Here is a 21840-nt window from a genome sequence, read left to right as displayed (position 1 = left end):
GATTCATATGCAATGGGATGAAATAGAGATGCCCTGTATATAGGAGTCAATGAGAATTCAGATGGTTGAGCTTTCATACTCTAGATAGTTCGAAATTATGCAAAAACTTCCAAGTCAATTTGAGTTGCGGGGTAAATGGTTCAACCCCATTAACAGTTCAACCAGATGACTTTTGTTAAAGCATGAAGTAAAATGAGTCATTATCACTGAAGGCAGCATTCCAGGCAAATTGCATTCTCCCAAGTTCTTTTATGCAGTTCCCATGTATTAAGGAGCTTGATTGATTCTTGTTTGGTGCATAAGTCTAGGGCTCGTCAATGGGCCGGGTTGGGCTAGGCCAGCCCAAATTTAATGGGCTTGGGTCAGGCCGGGCCGGGCTGGGCCGAAATGGGCCTAAAAAATAATAAGTGTAAAAAAAATTTATTTTTTTTATAAGGATGGTATGAATAAATATGCAAATGTTTGGTGATATGTTAAAGAAAAGTATGATTATATTTAGTGATATGATTATGTTTGGAGATATGATATATTGTTCGTCTTATTTTATATATATATATATATATAATTGTTGTATTAATAAATGACACAAATTAATGTGCTAATCATCCAATTATAAACTAGGAATGAGTAGAATTCAATAGAAACACAATTTTTCAAACAAGTAACACACACACACAAAAATGAAAGAGGGGGATTTGTCATTCAAGTGATGTAATCCTAATCCTAAACCCTTATTTATACATAATTATAAATGTATGCGGGCCTAACGGGCCGGGCTTTTGTGGGCGGGCCGGACCAGGCTTTCATGGGCTTAATCGGGCTGGGCCGGGCTTCAAACACCTAAGCCCAAGCCCAAGCGGGCCGAGCCCTCTCAAAGCCCATAACGGGCCGGGCCGGGCTTTTTTTCGATGGGCCGAGCAGGCCCCCATAGGCCCATGAGCCCACGGGCCAAATGATGAGGCCTACATAAGTCAATGTTTCTCGGAACTTTGTTTCCTCACATGTATTATAAAACCTCTTGTATCAAATAATTCAATACAAATAGATTATTTTTAGTTGAAAGTAGCAGTTTCAGTCAAAAGAATACTTGTGTCGCATATTTTTCAAACAAACTATTAGACGTGGTCATAGAAATGGAACAAGAGGTCCTGCTATATATGTATTTTAAACATTTTCAAATCCTACAACTTTCATATAAGGACTTTATAAAAGAGATATTTAGTCATATACCCATTCTTAGCACTAAAACTATAAATAAACCGTAAACAAATTAATTTCTATAAACAAATCCAAAAAATGATAGCTGTCCCTATTGAATTTAATTTTGATTATTAAATTACTTTGATGCCCTATTGAGTGTTTTAGGCTTTTTTATGAGGTTTTAGGGTTGGGTTTGTTTTAAGAAATCAATGGCAGTTTTGTACTTTAAAAGAAGTTAAAAGCCTTTTTGTTATTTTATAAATGGGCTTTTGGTGTGTTTTTAAAATTCATTTCATATAGGATATTTTTATAATTTGGGCTCCTATATTGGGTATAATAGTGAATCTCCCTTTATAAAAAAAAACTATGTTGCACGAACACTGCAATAAGGTGGAATGTCCGCGTGTCCTCCGACACTCGGACATGGCATGGACATGCCTGGGACACTCGTTGGACACAGTCAACGCCTTGGACGTTCAAGACACTCCTGCGTCAAACTATGGTCAAGACACGGGTCGGAAAGTCTTGAACAAAATTCTGAGTTGCAGAGGAGGCTTTCGGTGTAGAGGAGGCTTTGCCTATCTGCAGAGGCAGAGCATGTCTATTTTTTTTTGGTTTCTAATAATTTTTTCCAATTGGATTGGCAGAGGCTTTGGTGGCCCAAAGAAATGGTGACTCAGCAAAGACCTGGGGGATTAAAAGGCCAGAGGATTTAATTTATAGGATGATGATGCTGCAACTTCTGTGAGGGGGCTAATAGTTTTTAGATGAAGGGAACATAAAGAAGGAAGATTAGTATTATGAGTTGGAAGAATGTGTTTTTTGTTATAAGTTTGGCTAATTGTTCTTCAATATTTGTATCGCATAAATATTTTATCTATTTTTGAACTTCTCCATATTATATCAAGCTTCCTTCTAACCAAAAAAACCAAAGACTTATTTTTAACTATCACCATATCATCTTAAAATACCTCAATTAACGAGGTTCAATCTCAATTTTAATTTCAACTACAGAATTCTCTGTTATATAATACGCAGAAAGAGGACGGTCATCGATCATTTCCGTATCAAGATGGAACAAAGTCATGTTACTCAGAATCCCCCAACGCCTCTCAATTTTGCTTCTCAGATCAACCACCATGATTGTTTCTCTAATTCTCACAAACCCTAAATGTTCGTTTTTATACCTCACCCAAATAATGCATTTTGGTTCTCCAGGCAAAGGTGTCACACTGAGTCTTAAAACACCATATCGTTGGGGGAAGTAATTTCCAACTATGTCCTCGTCCTGCAGCATTATTTCGTCTAGCCACAGGGTCTGCCTCTCCACCTCAACATTCAAACGCTCCTCAATCCCCCTCTTCACATCAAGAATTGGTGCAGAATGTGGTGTTTCGATCTCAGGGGTGACTTGCCCTCCTGTAATTATTATGAGAACCATGGCCACAAAATAACCCACCAAACACTTCTCTCACTTCATGTTTACAAAAAGTCTTTTTTTAAGATTTAAGTTTGCTGTGATTTAAATATGTAAAATTCATGTTAAAGGGTGTTCCTCTCTCTCTAGTCACATTTTTTAGGTGCAACAGAAATCTCATGCACCTACCCATCATGAATTATTTTGATGCTTAGCACTCCTTTTTTGTGTTTTCCTTTTCTTCTTTTTTATTTTCTCTTTACGAACCAATTACAATTTGAAGTGTGTTTTTTTTTTTCTTATTTTGTCATGTGCTTTTTTCTTTTTCTGTTCTTAATGAGCAATTCAACTTGATCAGCCCACACGCCTCATCAAATTGTGATTGATTTGTAAGGAGAAATACAGTTTACATGCAATTAAAGAGCCAGTGTCAAGAATTGTTGTTATGGAAAAACCACTTTCTAGGCATGCTTGAGAGGTTTCTAATAAATCTCAGTTGTTAAACTATGTCCAAGTCCTTACGAGATAGGAGAAGAACTTCTTTGCATTTGGGATTAGGGAAGGGCGCGGTTCAGTTCGGTTTAGTTTTTACCTCACACCGGAATTCGAAACGGTACTATTTAATCAGTACGGTTCGGTTTAATTTTGGTGAAAAATATTTATGAAATCGATCGGTCCATTTTAAATCGATTTTGGTGCGATTTCCGGTTTTGGACCGGATTTTTTTAAATATATATTTTTTTACAATTTCAACTAAAATTTTATTTTTTGGACTTAAAAATTTACAAAAAACCCAATTTCATGCAAAGAGAGAGATTGTGCCTAGAAAAAATAGGTGTTGGGGAAATATTAGTTATAGGATTAGAAATTTAGTATTGGACTTAAATAATTTTAAAAAAATACACAGCCAATCTGGTCCAGTTCGATTTTGTAAGGCGTGAAATCGGCACTGAAACCGATTTGATCCAATTTGGTGCCTGTTCGTATTTTTTCTGATTTTTTCGGTCTGGTGCGGCTCAGTGTTCTGGTTTTCTGGCCTCTATGCCCACTGAGATGTCATTTCACAAATCACACACTGCCACATGCTTTAGTTTTTCAACACGTGATTAACTTGGCATACCACTAACGTGTGTGGCATCAGCTACATGAAAGTTTTTCTTCTATTTGATGTAAAGGAGGAGTAGCATAGCTAGCTAGCTTGCAGAATCAAATAATTATATGACATCATTAATTTGTTGACTAGCTTAGCCTATTACATTACCTATTAGCCAATTTAACCTATTGCACTCTGTGGCTAGTTAACTGTAAATCTGTGATCTCCATTTACTATAAATACACAAAGCAGAGTGTGGCTGGCCCAAGAACACTCATTAGCTACAAGCCTCAAAAGGTTTTAGGGTGGGGTGGGTATGGGTAGTGTTAGTCCTAACATGATATATTGTTTTTTATGAATTATTGGACTCAAAATTCGCTCATTATTAGGCCAACTCAGCTTAACTCGAAGTTTTTGTGATAGGGTTAGGCGGTTTGGTCGGGTTAACTCAAAATTAAGCATACTTTTGAGTTTTGATTTCAACTCATACATAGCGGTTTATGGTTTTTTTAAACTTAAGACCTGGTCATTTTTAGGCCAACTCAACCTACTATGATTGGATTGGGTGGTTCGATTGGATTAACTCAAAATTAAATTTACTTTAAATTTTAGTTCCAACCCGTACATAGAGATTTATGATTTTTTTAACTCATGACCTGCTTATTTTTAGACCAACCCAACCCACTCTGATCGAATTAGGCGGTTTAATCTGATTGACCCGAAATTGTGCCCATCCCTAATTTAAGGTGAGGCTAATCAATTTCTGGTTCTTTAAAAGGAATGTCACATGATTCGCACATGTTCACGTTTATAGGATAATTTTTTCAATCTTGAGGAAAAAAAAATACTTTTGAAGTATTAAAAATTATTTTAAAAAATTAAAAAGAAAACAGCCCAATACCCACCATCATCCCCTTCAGTGAAGGGCCTTCACCTATCAGGATAATTTTTTCATTTTTCAGAATATACCTTTGATCTATTCAGAAAAAAATAAAAAATAAAAACCTAAGACTCATCCCCTTCCCTCTCTCTCTCTCACACACACACTAGCTAACCTAAATAAAGGGGGAGAACAAGGATTTCTTGCTTTGATAATCTTGGGTTTAGGAAAAAATCAAATCTTCTTCAGTGGTCATGCCGTATCTTGTTCGTGAGAATCTATTCATCGGCAACATCGGCGATGCAGCAGAGGTTCTCCAAAATGGCAGCACAGAGATCACACACATTCTCTCGGTTCTGAGTTCTGCATCAATCTCGTTTTTCTCTGAATGGAAGAGGGGTCTTACAATTCCCACTAAGGAAATCAAGAAGGTGTATACTGGCGGGTCTGTTGGTGGGTCGGCTTCTGTGGAGGATTCTGGTGATGGGTCGAAAAGTTGTTTGCTCTCAGATAAGCTTTTGTACTTGTTGGAATATGCAGGCAAGGATTTGAAGCTGGTGAGGATGGGGGTTCCGCTGAGAGATATGGAGAATGAGAATTTATTGGATTATTTGGATGTCTGTTTGGATTTTATTGATAAGAGTAGAAAAGAAGGGTCTGTTTTGGTGCATTGCTTTGCTGGTGTTTCCAGAAGGTACATATTGTTCTCTCAGTTTTATAATTTTCAGTTTTTAGAATAACAAGAGTCTACTAATAATGTCGAAAGTATTCGGAGCTTACATTCTGAAAGCTTTTCCAGTTTTCTGAATTGTCAAGTTTAAAGGGTTTACACCCTTGTTTGTTTGCATGTGTTTGTTGCAGTGCAGCTATCATTACAGCATATCTGATGAGAACAGAACATTTATCACAACAAGGTGTGAACAAATCATTGCTTGTTTTAAGTATCGCCAGTCTTCGTATATAAATTCACGTTGCTGTTATATTTTTGGAATCCATATAGCTGCTTTTCTTTCTTCTTCAGTTTAGATTAAAATTAGTTTCACAAGCTTGTATGACTTTAAAAATGGGAGATGATTTTGACACTCCAAATGTCACATCCCACACTCCTCTACTCTCTCACACAAGAGGAGTGCATCAGCCTTTTTTAGGCTGATTTTGGAACCCTCATATAGTCCTCTTGTGTGAGAGAGTGGAGGATTGTGGGAGGTGTTGGAGTGCCAAAATCATCACCCTTCAAAATATATGAGCAATTGAATTGAAAAAAAAGAATAGTGGGTTACAAATGCTTAACTGCTTAAGTCTTTATCTTCCTCTTATGCAATCCTCCAGATGCACTAGGATCCCTGAGGCAAAGCTGTGAGTTTGTTTGCCCCAATGATGGTTTTCTAGATCAGGTGATGCAAGGCGCTCTTATATCACATCTTGTACAAGATAACATTAATTTCTGCTAATCCAGCCCATAGTGAATTTTACTCTTTACTTTTATGGTGTTGCAGCTCAAAATGTACGAGGAAATGGGCTTCAAGGTTGATCGTGCCAGCCCCATATATAAGTCTTTTCGCCTGAAAGTATTGGGTACAAGTTTTTTTTTTCTTCTACATCTTCCCCTCCCTCTAAATTTAGGGGTATTGATTGTACATCTTGCATTCATGCTTTCATATTTTAGTTTTCCAAGTTTTGGTAATAGATTACTGTATGAAAAGTTCATTAATAGGAAGGCATTAAGGAGCATTGGCTTACCAGATTGGTTGTATATCATCGAACTAGAATGTTTTTTCGACAAGCGAGAGGGTTGAAATTCTTTGGGATTGAGCATGGAGACACTGCTGGGTTATGAGAAATCCCTTAGAAAAGCTTCCAAGGTTCTAGATTGAACCCAAAAATGCCAAATGTTTAGAACTCCAGAAACAAGATTGTCTCAATTTAGTTCACTCTATTTATTAATGTTAGAATCTCAAGAAAACCCTAATTGAGTTGAATTGTAGACCTTAAAATAAAAATAATATCACCTGTCAAATTAGCTTCGGGAAACTAACACAAAAAACTGCTACAATGGTGCTACTGTATCCATGAACCGTACCTCTGGATCTTTTAATTTTTAAATTGTTTGCCGTTATCCTCTACCGTACATAACATGTTAGGAGAAGAGAAAAAGAAATGCTTACCAGAACAGCAGTGACAACTGTGGAAGGTGTAGCAATTGCATGGCAATGTTCTTGATGTATATTACTATATGAAAAGTTATTTGGCTCAGCATAGGAGACATTATAACATATGCCTACTCATTTCACTGGAGGTTTCAAATTGAGTGGCAAATGTGAATTTCTGTTTTCGCTGCTATAATAGATATATTTTATCCCATTCTTTCAGGCGAATCTTATCATCGTGGGGATAAAATAGACAGTTCTAAATTTGGGGCAGATCCTGGGTTGCCTATTGAAGTTGCCTCTGGAGTAGAATCAGCTCAAAATGGAGGAAAAACTGGTACACCAGCATTCCGCTGCAAGAAATGCCGAAGAGTTGTTGCATTGCAGGACAATGTTGTGGATCACATTCCAGGAGAGGGTGAAAAATCATTTGAGTGGCGAAAGCGAAAAAGTAGCAACTTGTCTGAGGATTCTGAATGTTCATCCATTTTTGTTGAGCCTCTAAGGTGGATGACAGCAGGTAACTGTGCCATATTTATAACTTTACGGTTTACCTTTTCCATAGCAGTTGAAGACCTCTCTTGTCAAAAGGGATTCCTTGAGTTGTTTCATTTTATTGTTATATAATAAATGCTAACAGTTGTTTAACTGGGATATTATGTGATCAAATTGTCACTTGAGATTACATGTCAACTGAAAATTGATTTTTCTTACTGACCAATTGTTCAAGTGTGGTATTATGAATAATGAAAAAAAATTCAAATATGGTTTTTGACACTCAGACAGGATCCACATCCTTTTCACATTCCTATTTCTGAACCTATATGGCATTTCTTGATGTTTTCCTTTTCTTTATTTTTCTTAAGCTTATTTTGGTTTCCTTATACCTTAACTTAAACGAAGTAGAAGTTATTTCTTTTGGAGGCATCTTTTGTTCAATGTGATTTACACAATAATTTAATCCTTCATATGTTCTCTCATTACACAGTTGAAGAAGGAGCACTGGAGGGCAAGTTGTCATGTGCACATTGTGAAGCTCGCTTGGGTTACTTCAATTGGTCAGGCATCCAATGCAGTTGCGGGAGTTGGATCACCCCTGCCTTCCAGCTTCATAGAAGCCGTGTGGACGTCAGCACTGTCTAATATTTGTCAAGGCAAAGCCTGAGTTGTGCCCCCATCAGGATAAAGGGTCCAAAACCCCTCAAAACGATCATTTCAAAGTCTACTATTTAACAAGGTATAAAGTCTCCAAGACAATCAGCAACCATAGACGAAAAGGATGCTAAGTTTATGGAGTTTTTCATACTGTCTACCCAGATCAAAATTGAGCAGCTGCAGTTATAGAGAAAATGTTGCCTTGATTTGTGTTATATGAGATTTCGGGGACTTGGGTTTTGGTTTTTCTCTTCTTCCAATGCGAACTTAGTTTAGGTGACTGAAAATGTTGTGTTGGAGGTATTTTGGCATGAATTGTTATGATTATAAACTGAGTTACAATGGAGATCGCATATACTGTATAAGGTCCTGTTACAACTATCCAGTTGCATAACAACAGGATAAGCTGTTATAGAAGTCGAGTTTTAACTGTATAATATGAACAAAATCCCTAGATTGGGGAAGTAATTACTCTTTCATATGTTATATATGAATTGTATCCTTTATGTCGTTTCTAGTTTTTTTTCTTTTGTTAATTTGAAATGACAGTTTACCAGATTTACAAAGGTATGCACATCTAAGAATCTAAGAAAATTTAGTTATACCAAGTGACGGCCAAAGAAAGTGGAATGTAAAGCAAGAATGACCGGCCAAGTCAAAAGAGGGCTCCCATATATTTAACAGTCCTATGCAATATACTGCAACTGTACATCTCTGGTTTTCTTTCAAAGAGAGTATGGACGCTTCCAAATTCCAATATGATGCAGACAATTCTACAGCCTCCTACTTTTGCATAAATCGAGTATAAATACATATCCCGAACGTGATAGCTACAAGGAAACTAAAGAGTAAAAGAAATAAAATAGTAATCCTTGACTAAGATACTGCAAATGCCTTAATGGATTTCTGCGAGCACATCATCATCTCTGGTCCTCTGAATGTGCAAATTTGTATTGCCACCCTTGGATATGGATGGATCTTCCATCCCTCAATTCAAAAATATTCAGGTTCGTCTTCACAGAACTATAGTTTTGGAATCAGTGGGCCTGCGCTTCTAGAAGGATGTTTGTAGCTACGTTGACGTCATTTCTAGCCTGCACCAGTGCCTGTCTGGCAGAGTTCCTATCAAAGCCCATAGAAACCAGAGTCGCAATGGAAGCCTCCGTTGGCTCTGTGGCAGAAGCCAAGGCAGAGGGATAATTTCTCTGAAACCAAACAACAAAATTGATGATGTGGATGGAAATTTCAGTTCAGACCAGTACATAATATGGCATAGTGCAAGTCCAAAGCCTATAGCGACAGGAATAAATATATGCACTCCTATATATCAAGCGAAAGAACTTTACAAAAGTCGTTTTTCCTTTTTCTTTTTTCTTTTTTTAATGTGACCGTTTTTCCTAATTGCTTGAGGCTCTTAACATTATTTCTTTTCTGCAATTCATTCCATGACGTCCTCAATAATCATACCAGTACCTACCTATTTATTTATTTCTTATTTTCCTGGATCAAGTTACTCTTTTGAACTTGCATATTACTCTCTTCATTGTACATAACTGGAACCATCGCAAATGAGACCCATCATCTCTTTGATTAGTGCCACACCCACCTGAGCGAATTGTTTCATCCCTAATTCTTACTACCACCAATCCATCTTAAACATATATGTCCCAACTACCCTCATTTTGCCTGCATGTTTTTGCTGGCCAACATTCCATATAGGGTCCATAAATTTTTCCCTAACTTGACACATGTTATATATGTACCTCTGTGCACACAAATCTGTACGCTAACTACATTCATCTACTCCTCTAGACCCAAGGGAAACATTCTGGTCCCTATCCCAGTTTGACGAAACTTGCATTCAATATGCTCAGTCTTAGTCCTGCATTGTCTAGACCCTTTAACAACCATGTTCTTCCCATGAAGTTAATATTTTGTTTAGAAAGCTTTCGTCATTCACAGATAATAGAGATTACTCAGTCAGGTGTCCATCTAACTTTCGTGGGAAGCTACTGAACTTTTATATTTGAAAAATATTTCATGAGGGATTTCTGAAGTAGATGGTGGTTGATAGAGTAATTCTTGATCATAATTTGCAGTATGAGTACTGCATCCAACACAGAACTTATGGCTATCTACAATTCGGAAAAATTATATGTACTGAAGCCAATCGCAGATCCAAAGCATTGAGGGAAAACAAAGAATTCTTGCCTCTACTTGCCGAGCTGTGAATGGTGTTGCACTTCCCACAATATTTCTAGCTGGCGCTGCTGGTGGACTCCCCGTTGATGGCCAAGAAATCCGTGAAAAGAAAGAAGCAATGACTTCTGGGAACTGTAATATGAGAAGAGACATGCAAAGCCATGAATTACATTAATTAAAAATCTCAATTGCAAAATCTGCAACTAAATTGACTCATACATGCTTAAGTAAACAGTTTTGTAAATGTGAGAAATTAAGAGGGGGGAAAAGTACATTCAGCAGGCTGTCTTAATTACACTACTTTTCCCCACTAAAATTAACTCGGTAGAATACATGACCGAACCATATTGTGCTAAAAGTAACTTAGCAGAATGCATGACTGAATCATATTCCATAAGTACATGTATCCATGCAGACAGTGACACACACGACACGAGCACAAGCACAAGCACATACGCAGAAAAATGCATTCTTCCTTAAAAGAGTGTAAAGTCTAAAAAGATGGTTTTAACTTAGTTACATTGTATACAATGCACTACTAAGAATTGAAGCAAAAGTGATTCTGACTGAAACTGCTGTGTGATCTGTAACTGATATTAAAGTCCAAAATAAAGTATGTCCAGTTACTGAAAAAACCACCATATTTCAGAGTGAGAAAGCGAAACTTTAATAGCGGCATTGGTAATATGGTTTATCAAACACCCTTTGTTCAGGAAAATAATTTATCTTAAATGACAGTTAACATAAGTTAGGGACAGGACAGAGCACATAAATGAATGTGGACACGGAGTGGCCCAGAATGTGAAAGGGCTGAAGAGCTCGTAATTGAACACATTAAGAAAATTAGATGGAGACTTCTGTTTTTAGGTTTTTGTTATCCCTCTGACGACACCCCTACTACCTCCCCTTAGCCTCTTAGCAGATTTCCTTTTATATGGCCAATGCATATCTTCTGTTATGAGGGTTCAGAGAGGTGAGGAAAACATTATTTACTGTTTGAACAGAACGTAAAGCTATCGGCTGCATCTAGAAATACAGTGCAGAAAAAAAAAAAAAAAAAATGCATGGTTTCTTGTTTTGCTTGGATTTTAAGTGAACCTCAAAGATCAGATTGAAAAATAACCTTTGCTTTGCGGATATGGAAGACATTTAGATGATATAAGGAACCACAAAGGATGCCAAATACCCCTGGTAAGATTGATCTTTTCCAGGATGATAAAAGGAGCTGCAAGAGAGAAACCAAAATTAGATTAAATGTATAGGGGAAGGAAAGAACAGCTATGTACTTGTCATGCAACATAGATGGTTAGATGGTATACTTTATCGCACACTTTTTACCTGTAGACCAGCTAGATATATGAAAGACTTATCCGAGAAGCGCACACCAAATACACGAAAGCGTGTTGAAACTGGAATGTCAAAGAAAAAGGGTACAAAAGATGCAAATATAAGACCATAAGGTCCGGACGTCACCAGGTTTACTGCAGGATCTGCAAAAGACAAGTGATTTGACTCCAACTTTATCAGTGCAAAACACAAATTAAAAAACAGAAAAAAGAAAGAAACAACGAAACAGTCTGCAATATAATACTTGAACTGTACATAGTTTTCTGTAAATTCCCTACAAAAATGAAACTTGGCAGAAGGGCCAGTTCAGCTAAGCAACCACCAGTAGGAGCACTGATGCTGCCACAGCTCACATCAAGATGCCATGATATTCAGAGTTGCAGTAACTATTGCATTAGAAAGGAAGACAACTATCTATTCATCATATCATGCTGTAAAATATAGAAGATTCCTTTTTTCCTAATTGGCATTCAACAACTTCATAAGGAGGTAAGGTTTGGCAAAGCAACAAACTGGCCACAGTGCAACTCCAGAAGACCTTTCTCCAAGGCCAAATTATATGAAGGGTTTCCATTAGAGAGGATTACAGTTCAGATTCCGCAAACCTCAACAAACATCACAAAAAGTGATGGGCAGGAAAAGGGTGAACTAGTCAAATACATGCAAGAGGTCTCGTGATAGAACTTGCCAGAATCATATCTTCGTAATAGAACTTGAGATTTTCCAGAAAATCAAGGTAATGTCCAGTACAAAATAGGGCAGTGCATGCAAGAAAACAAGGTAACTATGGATAAGCGGCATAGAGATAGGGAAAAGAAGAACCAAAAGACAAGACAATAATGAAACATAAATTTACAACTAAGAAGAGTAAAATAGAACTGAAGAAACAATATGCACCTTTAAGATATGCTAGAGCAAGGATCTCAAAGAGTAATGATACAGTCACAGAGAACAAAATAAACACCTGCACATATAAGAGGAAAAAAAATCATCTATTACATTCTTTTTTGTATTTTTATTGTTGAATGACAGAAGTAAGACAACATCAGTACTTAACGAACAGGTCATATATACAGAGAGCTTCCATTGAGGGATCTCTCAAATTAGCTTATTTAAGAGACACCTTTGTAGGGCCCACTTCGCATTGTATTTCACTAATCCAAACCATCTATGTTTTAGATAATCATTCAAAGATCATCTCTACAAAAAAATCACTTGAATCCGATATCGTTTGACCACTCAATTGTGTTATCAAAAAGGTTTCCGATGTGTCTAATTTTTTGCAAGGATGATCTATGAATGTAGACTTAAAAAATAGATGGTTTGGATCGTTGGAAAAAAATTCACAGTAAAGGGCGTCCCTCAAATATTATTTGTGGGATCCCTCAATGAAAGGGGACTGTGTGTATATATATATATAATTTTTTATTTTTTTTGGTTGGGGGTTGGGGGTGGGGACTGGGAGGGTGGCAGAGCTGGCCCCCTTGCAATTTGAAAACAGCCTAGTAATTTATCATGTTTATCTACTTTAGTCCCCACGCAACACTAAGTAATCCAGGCCAACCCCCATAACTGGCCAACAGTGGTAAATCATGTTTCTTAGAGGTACTAAATACAACTCCACGAATAAGCAAAAGGAATATTATCATCTTTTTGTTAGCACATTCATCACCACTTAGGGTATGAAAGAAAATTTTGACACTAGGACATTGTCCCTTTTAACGATTATAGTTCTGTTACATCAAATGTGAGCCACAGATGATGAGAACAGCACCTAGTAGAGTTAGTTTAAGTGGCTAAAGACACAATGTGAAACTTTTTTTCCTTTTTTGCCACCCAGGTATGCAAGAAGAATATAACAATAATAATAAAATTGAGGAAAAATATTGGAAAGGTGAAAACTTAAGTGGGCCAGAAAGCAATATTGTAGGATATGAAAACATCCAATGTTATCATACCAGAAATCCCACTAACTGAAATTTAGTTATTGTAAGTTACTTTGTACCAATTAAAGTAATTGGATTTCGTAATTCTAAACTTTTAAGATTATACAAGCATTTTGACAACCCTAGCAAACCTTACTCAGAAACCCAAGTAAAGCAATTTATTCCACAAAAACTTAATTGGTAGTCTCTGTGCTGGAGCAGTAAGCACAGAGATAGCACACCAGAGGTGGAGATACTACATGGATATTGGTACTTGCCATTGTAGCATGGCTTATGTGGAAGTGGAGATTATAGCAGTTCGCTGAAGAATGCGGCTGTGTTGCAACAGAATTATTGTTGGAGGTTTTCTGCATTTTTGTGATGGTACAGATGGCAACTAGGAGCGAGGAAGAAGTAATTATGGCAGTAAGGTGGAAAGGAGGAGTATAGTGGTTGTGGTATGAGCACTAATGACAACAGCCCCCCAGACAAAATGTTACATATTACAATGATAGGCAGAATTAAGAATAACTGAAGCAGTGTTAGTGGAATCCAAGAGGTGAAAAAAGTAGTGCAGCCAGTGTAATAGAGGCCATATCCTTGTTGCAGTGTAATATAAACTGTCAAGTCACAACTCAATTTTTCGAAACTTCCTTTCTTTCATTGTTTAATAGCCAGATTACAGTGAAAGTTATGCACTAGGCACTGTTGGGCGGTGATGCTGATAATGGTCAAGTTGATAGTGCACTTGGGTGTTGCTGTTTCTTAAATGCTTTCTTTATTTTGTTGGAAACTATAAAAAATTGTTCAAAATGCCTCTTTCAAACAAGAACAGTATTTTATTAACAAACATCCAGACAGGCTCTATATCTTTTTAATTATTATGTAATCCAAATAAGAGCAACCCGGTCCCCTTCAGAAAATTCCAAGCATATTCTTCATATTTTTTATAACTCATCCATACTGATGAAATTCTTTAAGATTTGCAATAACATGACAAGAGTCACAAGACAGTAAGTATGGCAACAGCTTAGTCCTTTCTTTAGGTACAAGATATTTGTGATATAACATCTGAACCAGGAATTCCAAATAAACATCAAAGGAGAAGTCATGAAGAGTTTAAGCTTGGTTACTCACCGAGTACTTATTGGAACCTATCTGTCTCTCAAAGACCCTGAAGTAATATAGTAGATACAGCCCAAACATCAGTTCTGGCGTAGATGAAAAGGCAAAAATTGACACGATTAACTTCCAAAGGCGAAACTTCCCAAATATATCCTGTCAAAAAGACAAAAAGGTATCGGGTAAGAATTCATTTAAGAGTTTCACTAATTAAAAAAGAAAGACATAATACATATATACGAAACTTTCTATCTGCAAGACATCACAGATATCAGATGCCATTGAGCACATACACTATGCAATGAATCAGTTTGACCAAAGAGCATTGTGCATCCTCGTCATGCTACTGCAATTTATATCATATAAATATAAGTGTGTTTCAACTATGCAAGACACCACTGAACACCATGGATCATCTGATCATGCAGTCAACACAGTCAACAATTTTGTGAACATATATATAGCATAGTGTTCCAATGCCCAATCATATCATTTGTGTTTTCTTCTGTTTGGGGATTAGGTAAAGTTTGGTTTGGGGTTTAAGGCGCCCTAGAGTTTCTTCTACACCTTAATGTCATCAAATTAGTCAGGAAAAACTGCAAAAATGGCAGTGCTCCAATACTTCTTCCAAAAACCTCCACTCCACATAATCGTAAGTCTTTTCAAAATCAATCTTGAACACCAACCCTTCCTCCCATTTCTGCCTCACCTCCTCTATGACCTCATTTGCTACGAGTACTGCATTAAAAATTTGTCTTTCTTTCTGAAAAGCTCCCTGAGAATGAGAGATCGTGCTTCCCATAACCTCCCTTAAGCATGCTGCCAGAACTTTTGCCACCACCTTACATAAACGTGTCATTAGCCTTATAGGCCTAAAGTCCCTTATTTTCAAGGAATCTGTTTTTTTGTTTTTTCTGGAACTAGACACATACAACTTTCATTAGTCACTGCGTTAATGATCCCATTCTTGGAAAATTCCTCCATCACCTTCAAGATCACACTTTTCAGCAAATCCCAGCATTCTGAAACAACAAAAATGAATGACTTATCCTTGCCACTATAAAATAATGCTTTTTGAATCTTCATTGCTAGAGTACATCAGCTTCAGGAATTTTACCACTTCCTGTTCTATTTCCCCTTTATTACCTACTACTCCAGAGTCTTCTGCTTCCAATCTTTTTATAAAATTTATCTTCCTTCTTCCACTAACTATCTTGTGAAAAAATTTAGTGTTTCCATCCTCATTTCTAATTCATTTGACATTTCCTCTGTACCTCCATTTCACTTCTTCCTTGAAGACCAACACTTCCACTTGAAATAGTAAAATATTCAAGATCAAATATAACCTCCACTCAAGCTAAACGTATGAAAAAAAAAAATTAACACATGTGGCGAACCCCAGTTAAATCGATTAGGGCTTACTTCATTGCCAGTCTGCAATCCTTTGCCTACCTCTATGAGATAAATACCCAAAAATATCTCTCACAAGATTCATAGTCGACTATAATAATCACATATCATATTTTGATTGGGGAATTTCACTAAAGAAGTAACCATACTGAAGAAATTGGACCAGAAATAGGTTCTTAGGAGGTATTGGTTGGACCAAGATTAATAAAACAAAGAACCGTTTAATACTGGTTGGACCAGTTCCAAAAAAATTTCTCATCTTGATAGACATAAGTTTAATTCCAAAATCAAAACCAAACGCTGGTAGGTTTCTTTGGGTTATATACTTTTAGTTTGGTTACTATACAACTGAACTTTAGGCTGGTCGAGGTGAAATCAAATCCAACAAGTAACAGCCCTAATCAACCTAGGTTCCTCTAACATACAAGAAGACCTGCATGATAGGAGAGTTCAGGTGCAGTAATCATTGGAGATCTCCATAAGCTCTCAGATCCTTGAAATGTAACATTTTCCAATCTCCAGGTGGGAGAGTTCAACCAAAACTAAAGTTGTCTACACAATCCCAATTCAACTCATCCCCAAACATCTAGACAAATCTGGTTTTATAATACTTTGAAAGTACATTCACAGAGATAGTGAAGTAACGTAGGATCACAACAGAATTCAAGCCAAGTATTCAAACCCTACTTGAAAGAAATCCAGAAATAGCAGGGCACGGTAGTTTTAGGTTTTTCACCTCATATTGAGTTTTCCAAACAGTAGAGTGAATAACCAAAATCCAAGTGTAATTGACAAGCGACAAGGAATGGCTAACAGTGATTAGAAAAATAATGGTGCCACCCATTAGAAAAACACAAACTAAAAATAAAGCACATAGCAATTGACAAAACGGTGACATCACATGCAATCAATTCCATTTTAAGGTACCTCTACAGATGAGTAAAATCTATTTCCGATTCCCCCCTTCCCCTTCAAGGGAAAAAAAAAATGGTGCTTAACTACGCATTATGAGCCAAAAATTCCATGATGTTGACCATCAGGTATTTCTACTAAAAAAAAGGAAAAGAATATTAACTCCCTTAGCATTTGAAAAATACAATAAAGCAACAGTTCATCGTGATGCTGATGAAAAAGCAAGAATGATCCATAAAATCAGACTAAGATTCAACAGAACATTTAACAGCACAATCAATAACAGAACTAAAAAAGTAAATTTGGGACAAAACCCGCTCGCAATCATCTTAAAACACAGTAATTCGTCAATTTTTAACATTAAAAATAAACAAATTCATGGAAAATTACAATTAACTAAAAATTTAAGAGAAAGAGCACCAGATACGACAATCCAAGCTTGCTAGAACGGCCCTGGAACCCGAAGAAGACGGTAAAGAGAGCGCTAGCAATGACGAAGGCTCTGGTAACAGGAGCATTGTCTGTGACAAAAGAAACGACAAAGCATTTGGGTCATGCAATACAAAGAGAATCGCGAGAAAAACAGAGAGAGAAGGGCATGAAACGTAATATAAGATGAAGGTTGAGGGTTGAGGGTAATTCGGGGAGGAGACGGTACGTACGGAAACCAGAGGGGCCGCCGTTCATCTTCTCAGTGAAACAGGAAGAAGCAACAACGACCTTCGCAGTTGACAATCTCTTCTTCTTGTTGTAATTTCTTAGGCGTTTGGTTGTGGTTTTAATTTTGATTTTGTCTTGCTTTCCAAACTCTCTTTCTTCTTTCCTTTTTCCTACTGTTTTCTATTTCCTTTTTGTTTTTAAATTTTGCTTGACAAAAATTGAATAACTATCTTTTTTATGAAATACTCATAGGAGTTTTTATCTGGAATTTTCTGGATTAATCATAAGTTGTTATTTTTGCACTTAAGTTTGAATCTCATTTTTCGTCAATTAGTGATTGTCCCATTTTCATTTTCTCCACTTATACTTATTTTTGCTTTTTAATATTTTTTAATCAATTTTGTTCTTTCTCTTTCTTATTCTATTTTTATCCTACAATTCCCTTTAATAAGAAGACATATACAGTCACTTATTAACATTATGAAAGAATAAAATTCTTGACTATTATGCATACCTTGCTCTCTACATATCTAAACTCCTAATGACAGTGTGATTAGTAGCATTATTTGGTTCTTCGACTTGTGAATATGTTAGCCCAAAAAATTTATTATCTATTAACTACAACAAAGATAAATAGTACTCACATACTTGGTAAAAAAAACAAAGAATTTGGCATATAAATAATTACATTTCTATCCATTTCCAAAATTTATTTTTGTTTCTGTTTTATTTTCTGTTAACTTTTCTTAATTTTAGTTATGAAAACCTTAATGTAGGGTAAGGGTAAAATTGGAAAGAGAAAGAACAATATTAATTAAAAAGTAAAAGGAAGTGTAAGTGGAGAAAGAGGGAGTAGGAAAATCAACGCCCAAAATAAATTAATGATAGTTTAAATTATTGCTTTGTATAAAAAATAAAATGAAAAATTGTAGTTACCAAATTTTTATTGCACTTTGTAATAAAATAAAATAAAAATTTTGGATTAGAAACATTTTATTATTTACTATAAATAATTAACTTCATTGACCAACAAAATAAACAAGATTTAGAGTTTTTATTTTTATTTTTATACAAGTTGTGGAAGCAAATATTCACAGATTCTAGGTCAAATAATTAATCCAATTAATTTGAGAAATATTTGATTCTTACCATAATTGAGGATTTGATTTTAATCAAATTCCTAATTAAATCAATCTCTCCAAATTTGGGAAGAATAATTCATTCCATGTGTGGATTATTCTTCCCAAACCCTAGCCTCCGAGACTCCTATAAATACATGGCTACGCACAAGGTCTGAAGTAATTCTAAACCTACATCTGAAACTTTGCAGAAATCCCCTCTCACAAACACTAGCTGCCACTCTCTCTCTCTCTCTCTCTCTCTCTCTCTCTCTTACAAGGCTCCGGCCACCCAGTTCTCCCCGAGAGAAATCTCCGTACACTTTGTTAGCTACTATTTTTCCTACACATAGTCGACCGAACTTAGGCATCGGAGGGCCTTTGGCCAACACCCCCAACTGTGGTCTTTTCACTTCATGTTGTTTTACAGGGAGAAAGAGAAGCGAAGAGGAAGAAGGGATCTCGAGATGAATATTCTCTAGGGAGGAAAATCACTCCCACAAATTGGTGCTTTCGTCCCTAGAGAACATTCGTCTCGAGATCTCCTCTTCCTCTTCGCTTCTCTTTCTCCCTACAAAAACAACACGGAGTGAAAAGATCACACTCGGGGGTGTTGCCCAAAGGCCCTCTGATGCCTAAGTTAGGGCAACTGTGTATAGGAAAAATAGTAGCTAACAAAGTGTATGAAGATTTCTTTTAGGAAGAACTCGGTGGTCAGAGCCTTGAGAGAGAGAGAGAGAGAGAGTGGTGGCTAGGGTTTGTGAGAGGGGATTTCTGCAAAGTTTTAGATGTACCTCAAACCATGTGCGTAGCCCTCTATTTATAGGAGCCTCAGAGGCTAGGTTTCAAAAGAATAATTCCACACAAGAAAAGAAATTATTCTTCCCCAATTTTGGAGTGATTGATTTAATTAGGATGTGATTAAAATCAAATCCCCAATTATGGTAAGAATCAAATAATTCCCAAATTGATTGGATTAATTATTTGACATAGGATCTGCGAATATTTGCTTTCACACAAGTAATGTGAAGAGAGGGGGGAATCAAACCTAGGACGTCTAAGTGCATAGGTAAAATACTCTTAACTACTTGAGTTACAAGCCTATTGCAACCATATTCATAGTTGTTGAGGCCCAAAAATCCAAGGGCCAGGCCCAAACTTATTCTTGGCCCAGCACAAATAATTAATCGCAAAAGAAGCCCGATCGGGGAATAAAGAGAAATTGTAGGACGCACCTACATAAGCCATGGGTCATGTGTCACGCCAAGCAAGCATGCGCGAAAGGGGCCAAGAAACACACCAGCTTTATAAATTCACACTCGCCAACCTATGCGGTGCTATTTGGTCCAATCATGGCTTATTATGGCGCAATAAAACTCAAGCACAAGCATGATAAATAAACACGCAATGCCGTCAAGCCGTGCTACGAGCTCAAGTGGGCCCAAGCCACGTAGTTACCTGGGGCTTGCTGAGAAGGTTGTGGCATTGATGGGTACGAGCACTCACAGGGCCCATTGAGGGACCAAGGAATGGAAGTTTTAGGCCACTTGGGAGCACTAAAACTCAAGCCCATTCCCCGGGCCCAAATACATGGGTTAGCATGAGAGAGAGAAAAATGGGGTCCAATGCCTTAGGAGAGCATCCCATAGGTTTATGTAGCACTTAGGCAAACCCATGTTAGTTAGAACGCCCAAAAACAAATAGGCCATTTCCAGCAGCTTGACGAAAACATGCAGGCCGCTGGAAAAGAAAACACCAATAACCCAATACTATAAGCCCAGCCCAGCGCTCTATAAAAATCCAGCATCGTGTTCCACCCTCGTTAGAACTCCAAGGTGGTCAACGAGGAGCCATAGCAGGGACCAAAGGAAATCTATGTATCTAGAAGGAATACCCACTGGACAAATGACTTCATCCATTCTCTCCTTTCCTCTGCGAGCTCCGGTTTGAAAACCAAGGGAGAAAGCAAGTGGCGCCTCACCCCCATGGGGAGGCCCAACTGTATAGAAAACCTTGGAACTCAAAGGGGCCTGCACTCCGGTGGAAGAGATTTCACCAAAAGGAGTGAATGGAGATAAGCGAAGGAAAAGTGAGAATGGAAGATGATAGAATTAGAGTCCTAAGCGCCTATAAAAGAAAGCTCCCTCTACCCAGCAAACACACACCATTCCAGAGCTCGACCAAGCTTCGTCAAGCAAACTGGAATTTACTCTAGACGCCTCTCCCTCCATTGTCCTCCTTATTTTCTCATTAAAATCCTCCTAATTTTCTTCTTTCCTTGCTCTGAACTTTTTCTTCTCTTCTCTGTAAGAAGTCCACGCTTCTCTTTCTCAAATTGCTAAACTAGAGAAGACTCAGCTCCCATGCCACAAGCTCCTCAAGCCAAGTCCTTTATCAGCTTGTCATGCTTCTTAGTGAAAAGAACCTGAAAGTGTTTCTTCTAAGGTTTTAGCAAGCCTTTTAAAAAACTCTTTTGGGAGTATGGTTCTTGAACTCAGGCAACAGGGGGTTTTTGTTCTTTTTCTTCTCACAGCAGCCCAAGCCCATTCGTCAGGCTGCTGGAACAAAAAGACCCCTACAATAGTCAACATCCTAACAATAACAATGTACATATATTTTTTTTTGTCTGATAACAAGTGAACATATGTTACATTTTCTCGATGAGGATAAGACAAGTGGGAGGTGAATTGTAGGGATAATACCCAACTCATTATGAATTGTGCGATAATCATCACTTTCTTTGTCATTTGTAATGGCAATCATGAAGGTGCCTGTAATAATACCTACAATGACTATGAAGTTTTATGGCATGTAGAGTTTTAGGATTATTTGATATGCTAGAAAATGAAAAGAAAAAAAAAGTAGTAAGTTCTGATTTTTATTTTTATTTTTATTTTTGTTACAATTGGGTTAATAATTTTGAAAAATTGTGAAAGGAAAAAGAATTGGGCTTAGGCATGTATCGACCGAACCAAACCGTCTTAAAATGGAATTAGGCTTAGGGAACCATCGAATTGCATTATAATTTTAACTGAATAGGTTCTCTAATATTCTACGTAGTTTGGTAGCCAAGACATGTTGCTAGGTCTCATGGCTTGTGGAAGCCCTCAGAATTAATCAGAATAGTCTTCACACAGAAAAACCCTCGTTGCTCTCTTTGTGTGAGTCCTAAAGAAAAACTCCACAGAAGGGGAAGGAGGAAAAAGCACCTATGGATGAATGACAATGAATATTTTTCTACATTATATTATA

The 21840-nt window shown here is 37.1% G+C and overlaps 2 protein-coding genes across 2 annotated transcripts; one reads left to right on the top strand and one right to left on the bottom strand.

The window, feature by feature from the left end:
* The first annotated feature begins 4684 nt into the window (after positions 1 to 4684).
* Positions 4685 to 8409, top strand: LOC110763539 (uncharacterized). The gene is made up of 6 exons (XM_088243932.1): positions 4685 to 5284; positions 5452 to 5504; positions 5920 to 5984; positions 6087 to 6165; positions 6961 to 7257; positions 7726 to 8409. The coding sequence occupies exons 1-6, from the start codon at positions 4845 to 4847 to the stop codon at positions 7878 to 7880; spliced, it is 1089 nt and encodes a 362-aa protein (XP_088100058.1). The 5' UTR covers positions 4685 to 4844; the 3' UTR covers positions 7881 to 8409.
* Positions 8410 to 8530: 121 nt separating this feature from the next.
* Positions 8531 to 17663, bottom strand: LOC110763537 (Ubiquitin-associated (UBA) protein). Its single transcript, XM_021966332.2, has 8 exons — positions 17473 to 17663; positions 17231 to 17331; positions 14504 to 14644; positions 12339 to 12405; positions 11433 to 11584; positions 11218 to 11319; positions 10104 to 10226; positions 8531 to 9097 (listed from the first exon to the last, which is right to left on the bottom strand). Exons 1-8 carry the CDS (start codon positions 17495 to 17497, stop codon positions 8930 to 8932), a joined length of 879 nt encoding a protein of 292 aa, XP_021822024.2. The 5' UTR covers positions 17498 to 17663; the 3' UTR covers positions 8531 to 8929.
* Positions 17664 to 21840: the final 4177 nt, after the last annotated feature.

Source organism: Prunus avium, chromosome 7 (genome assembly GCF_965620075.1).
Source record: "Prunus avium chromosome 7, drPruAviu1.hap1.1, whole genome shotgun sequence".
Classification (NCBI taxonomy): domain Eukaryota; kingdom Viridiplantae; phylum Streptophyta; class Magnoliopsida; order Rosales; family Rosaceae; genus Prunus; species Prunus avium.
This window is presented reverse-complemented; position numbering and strand designations above follow the sequence as displayed.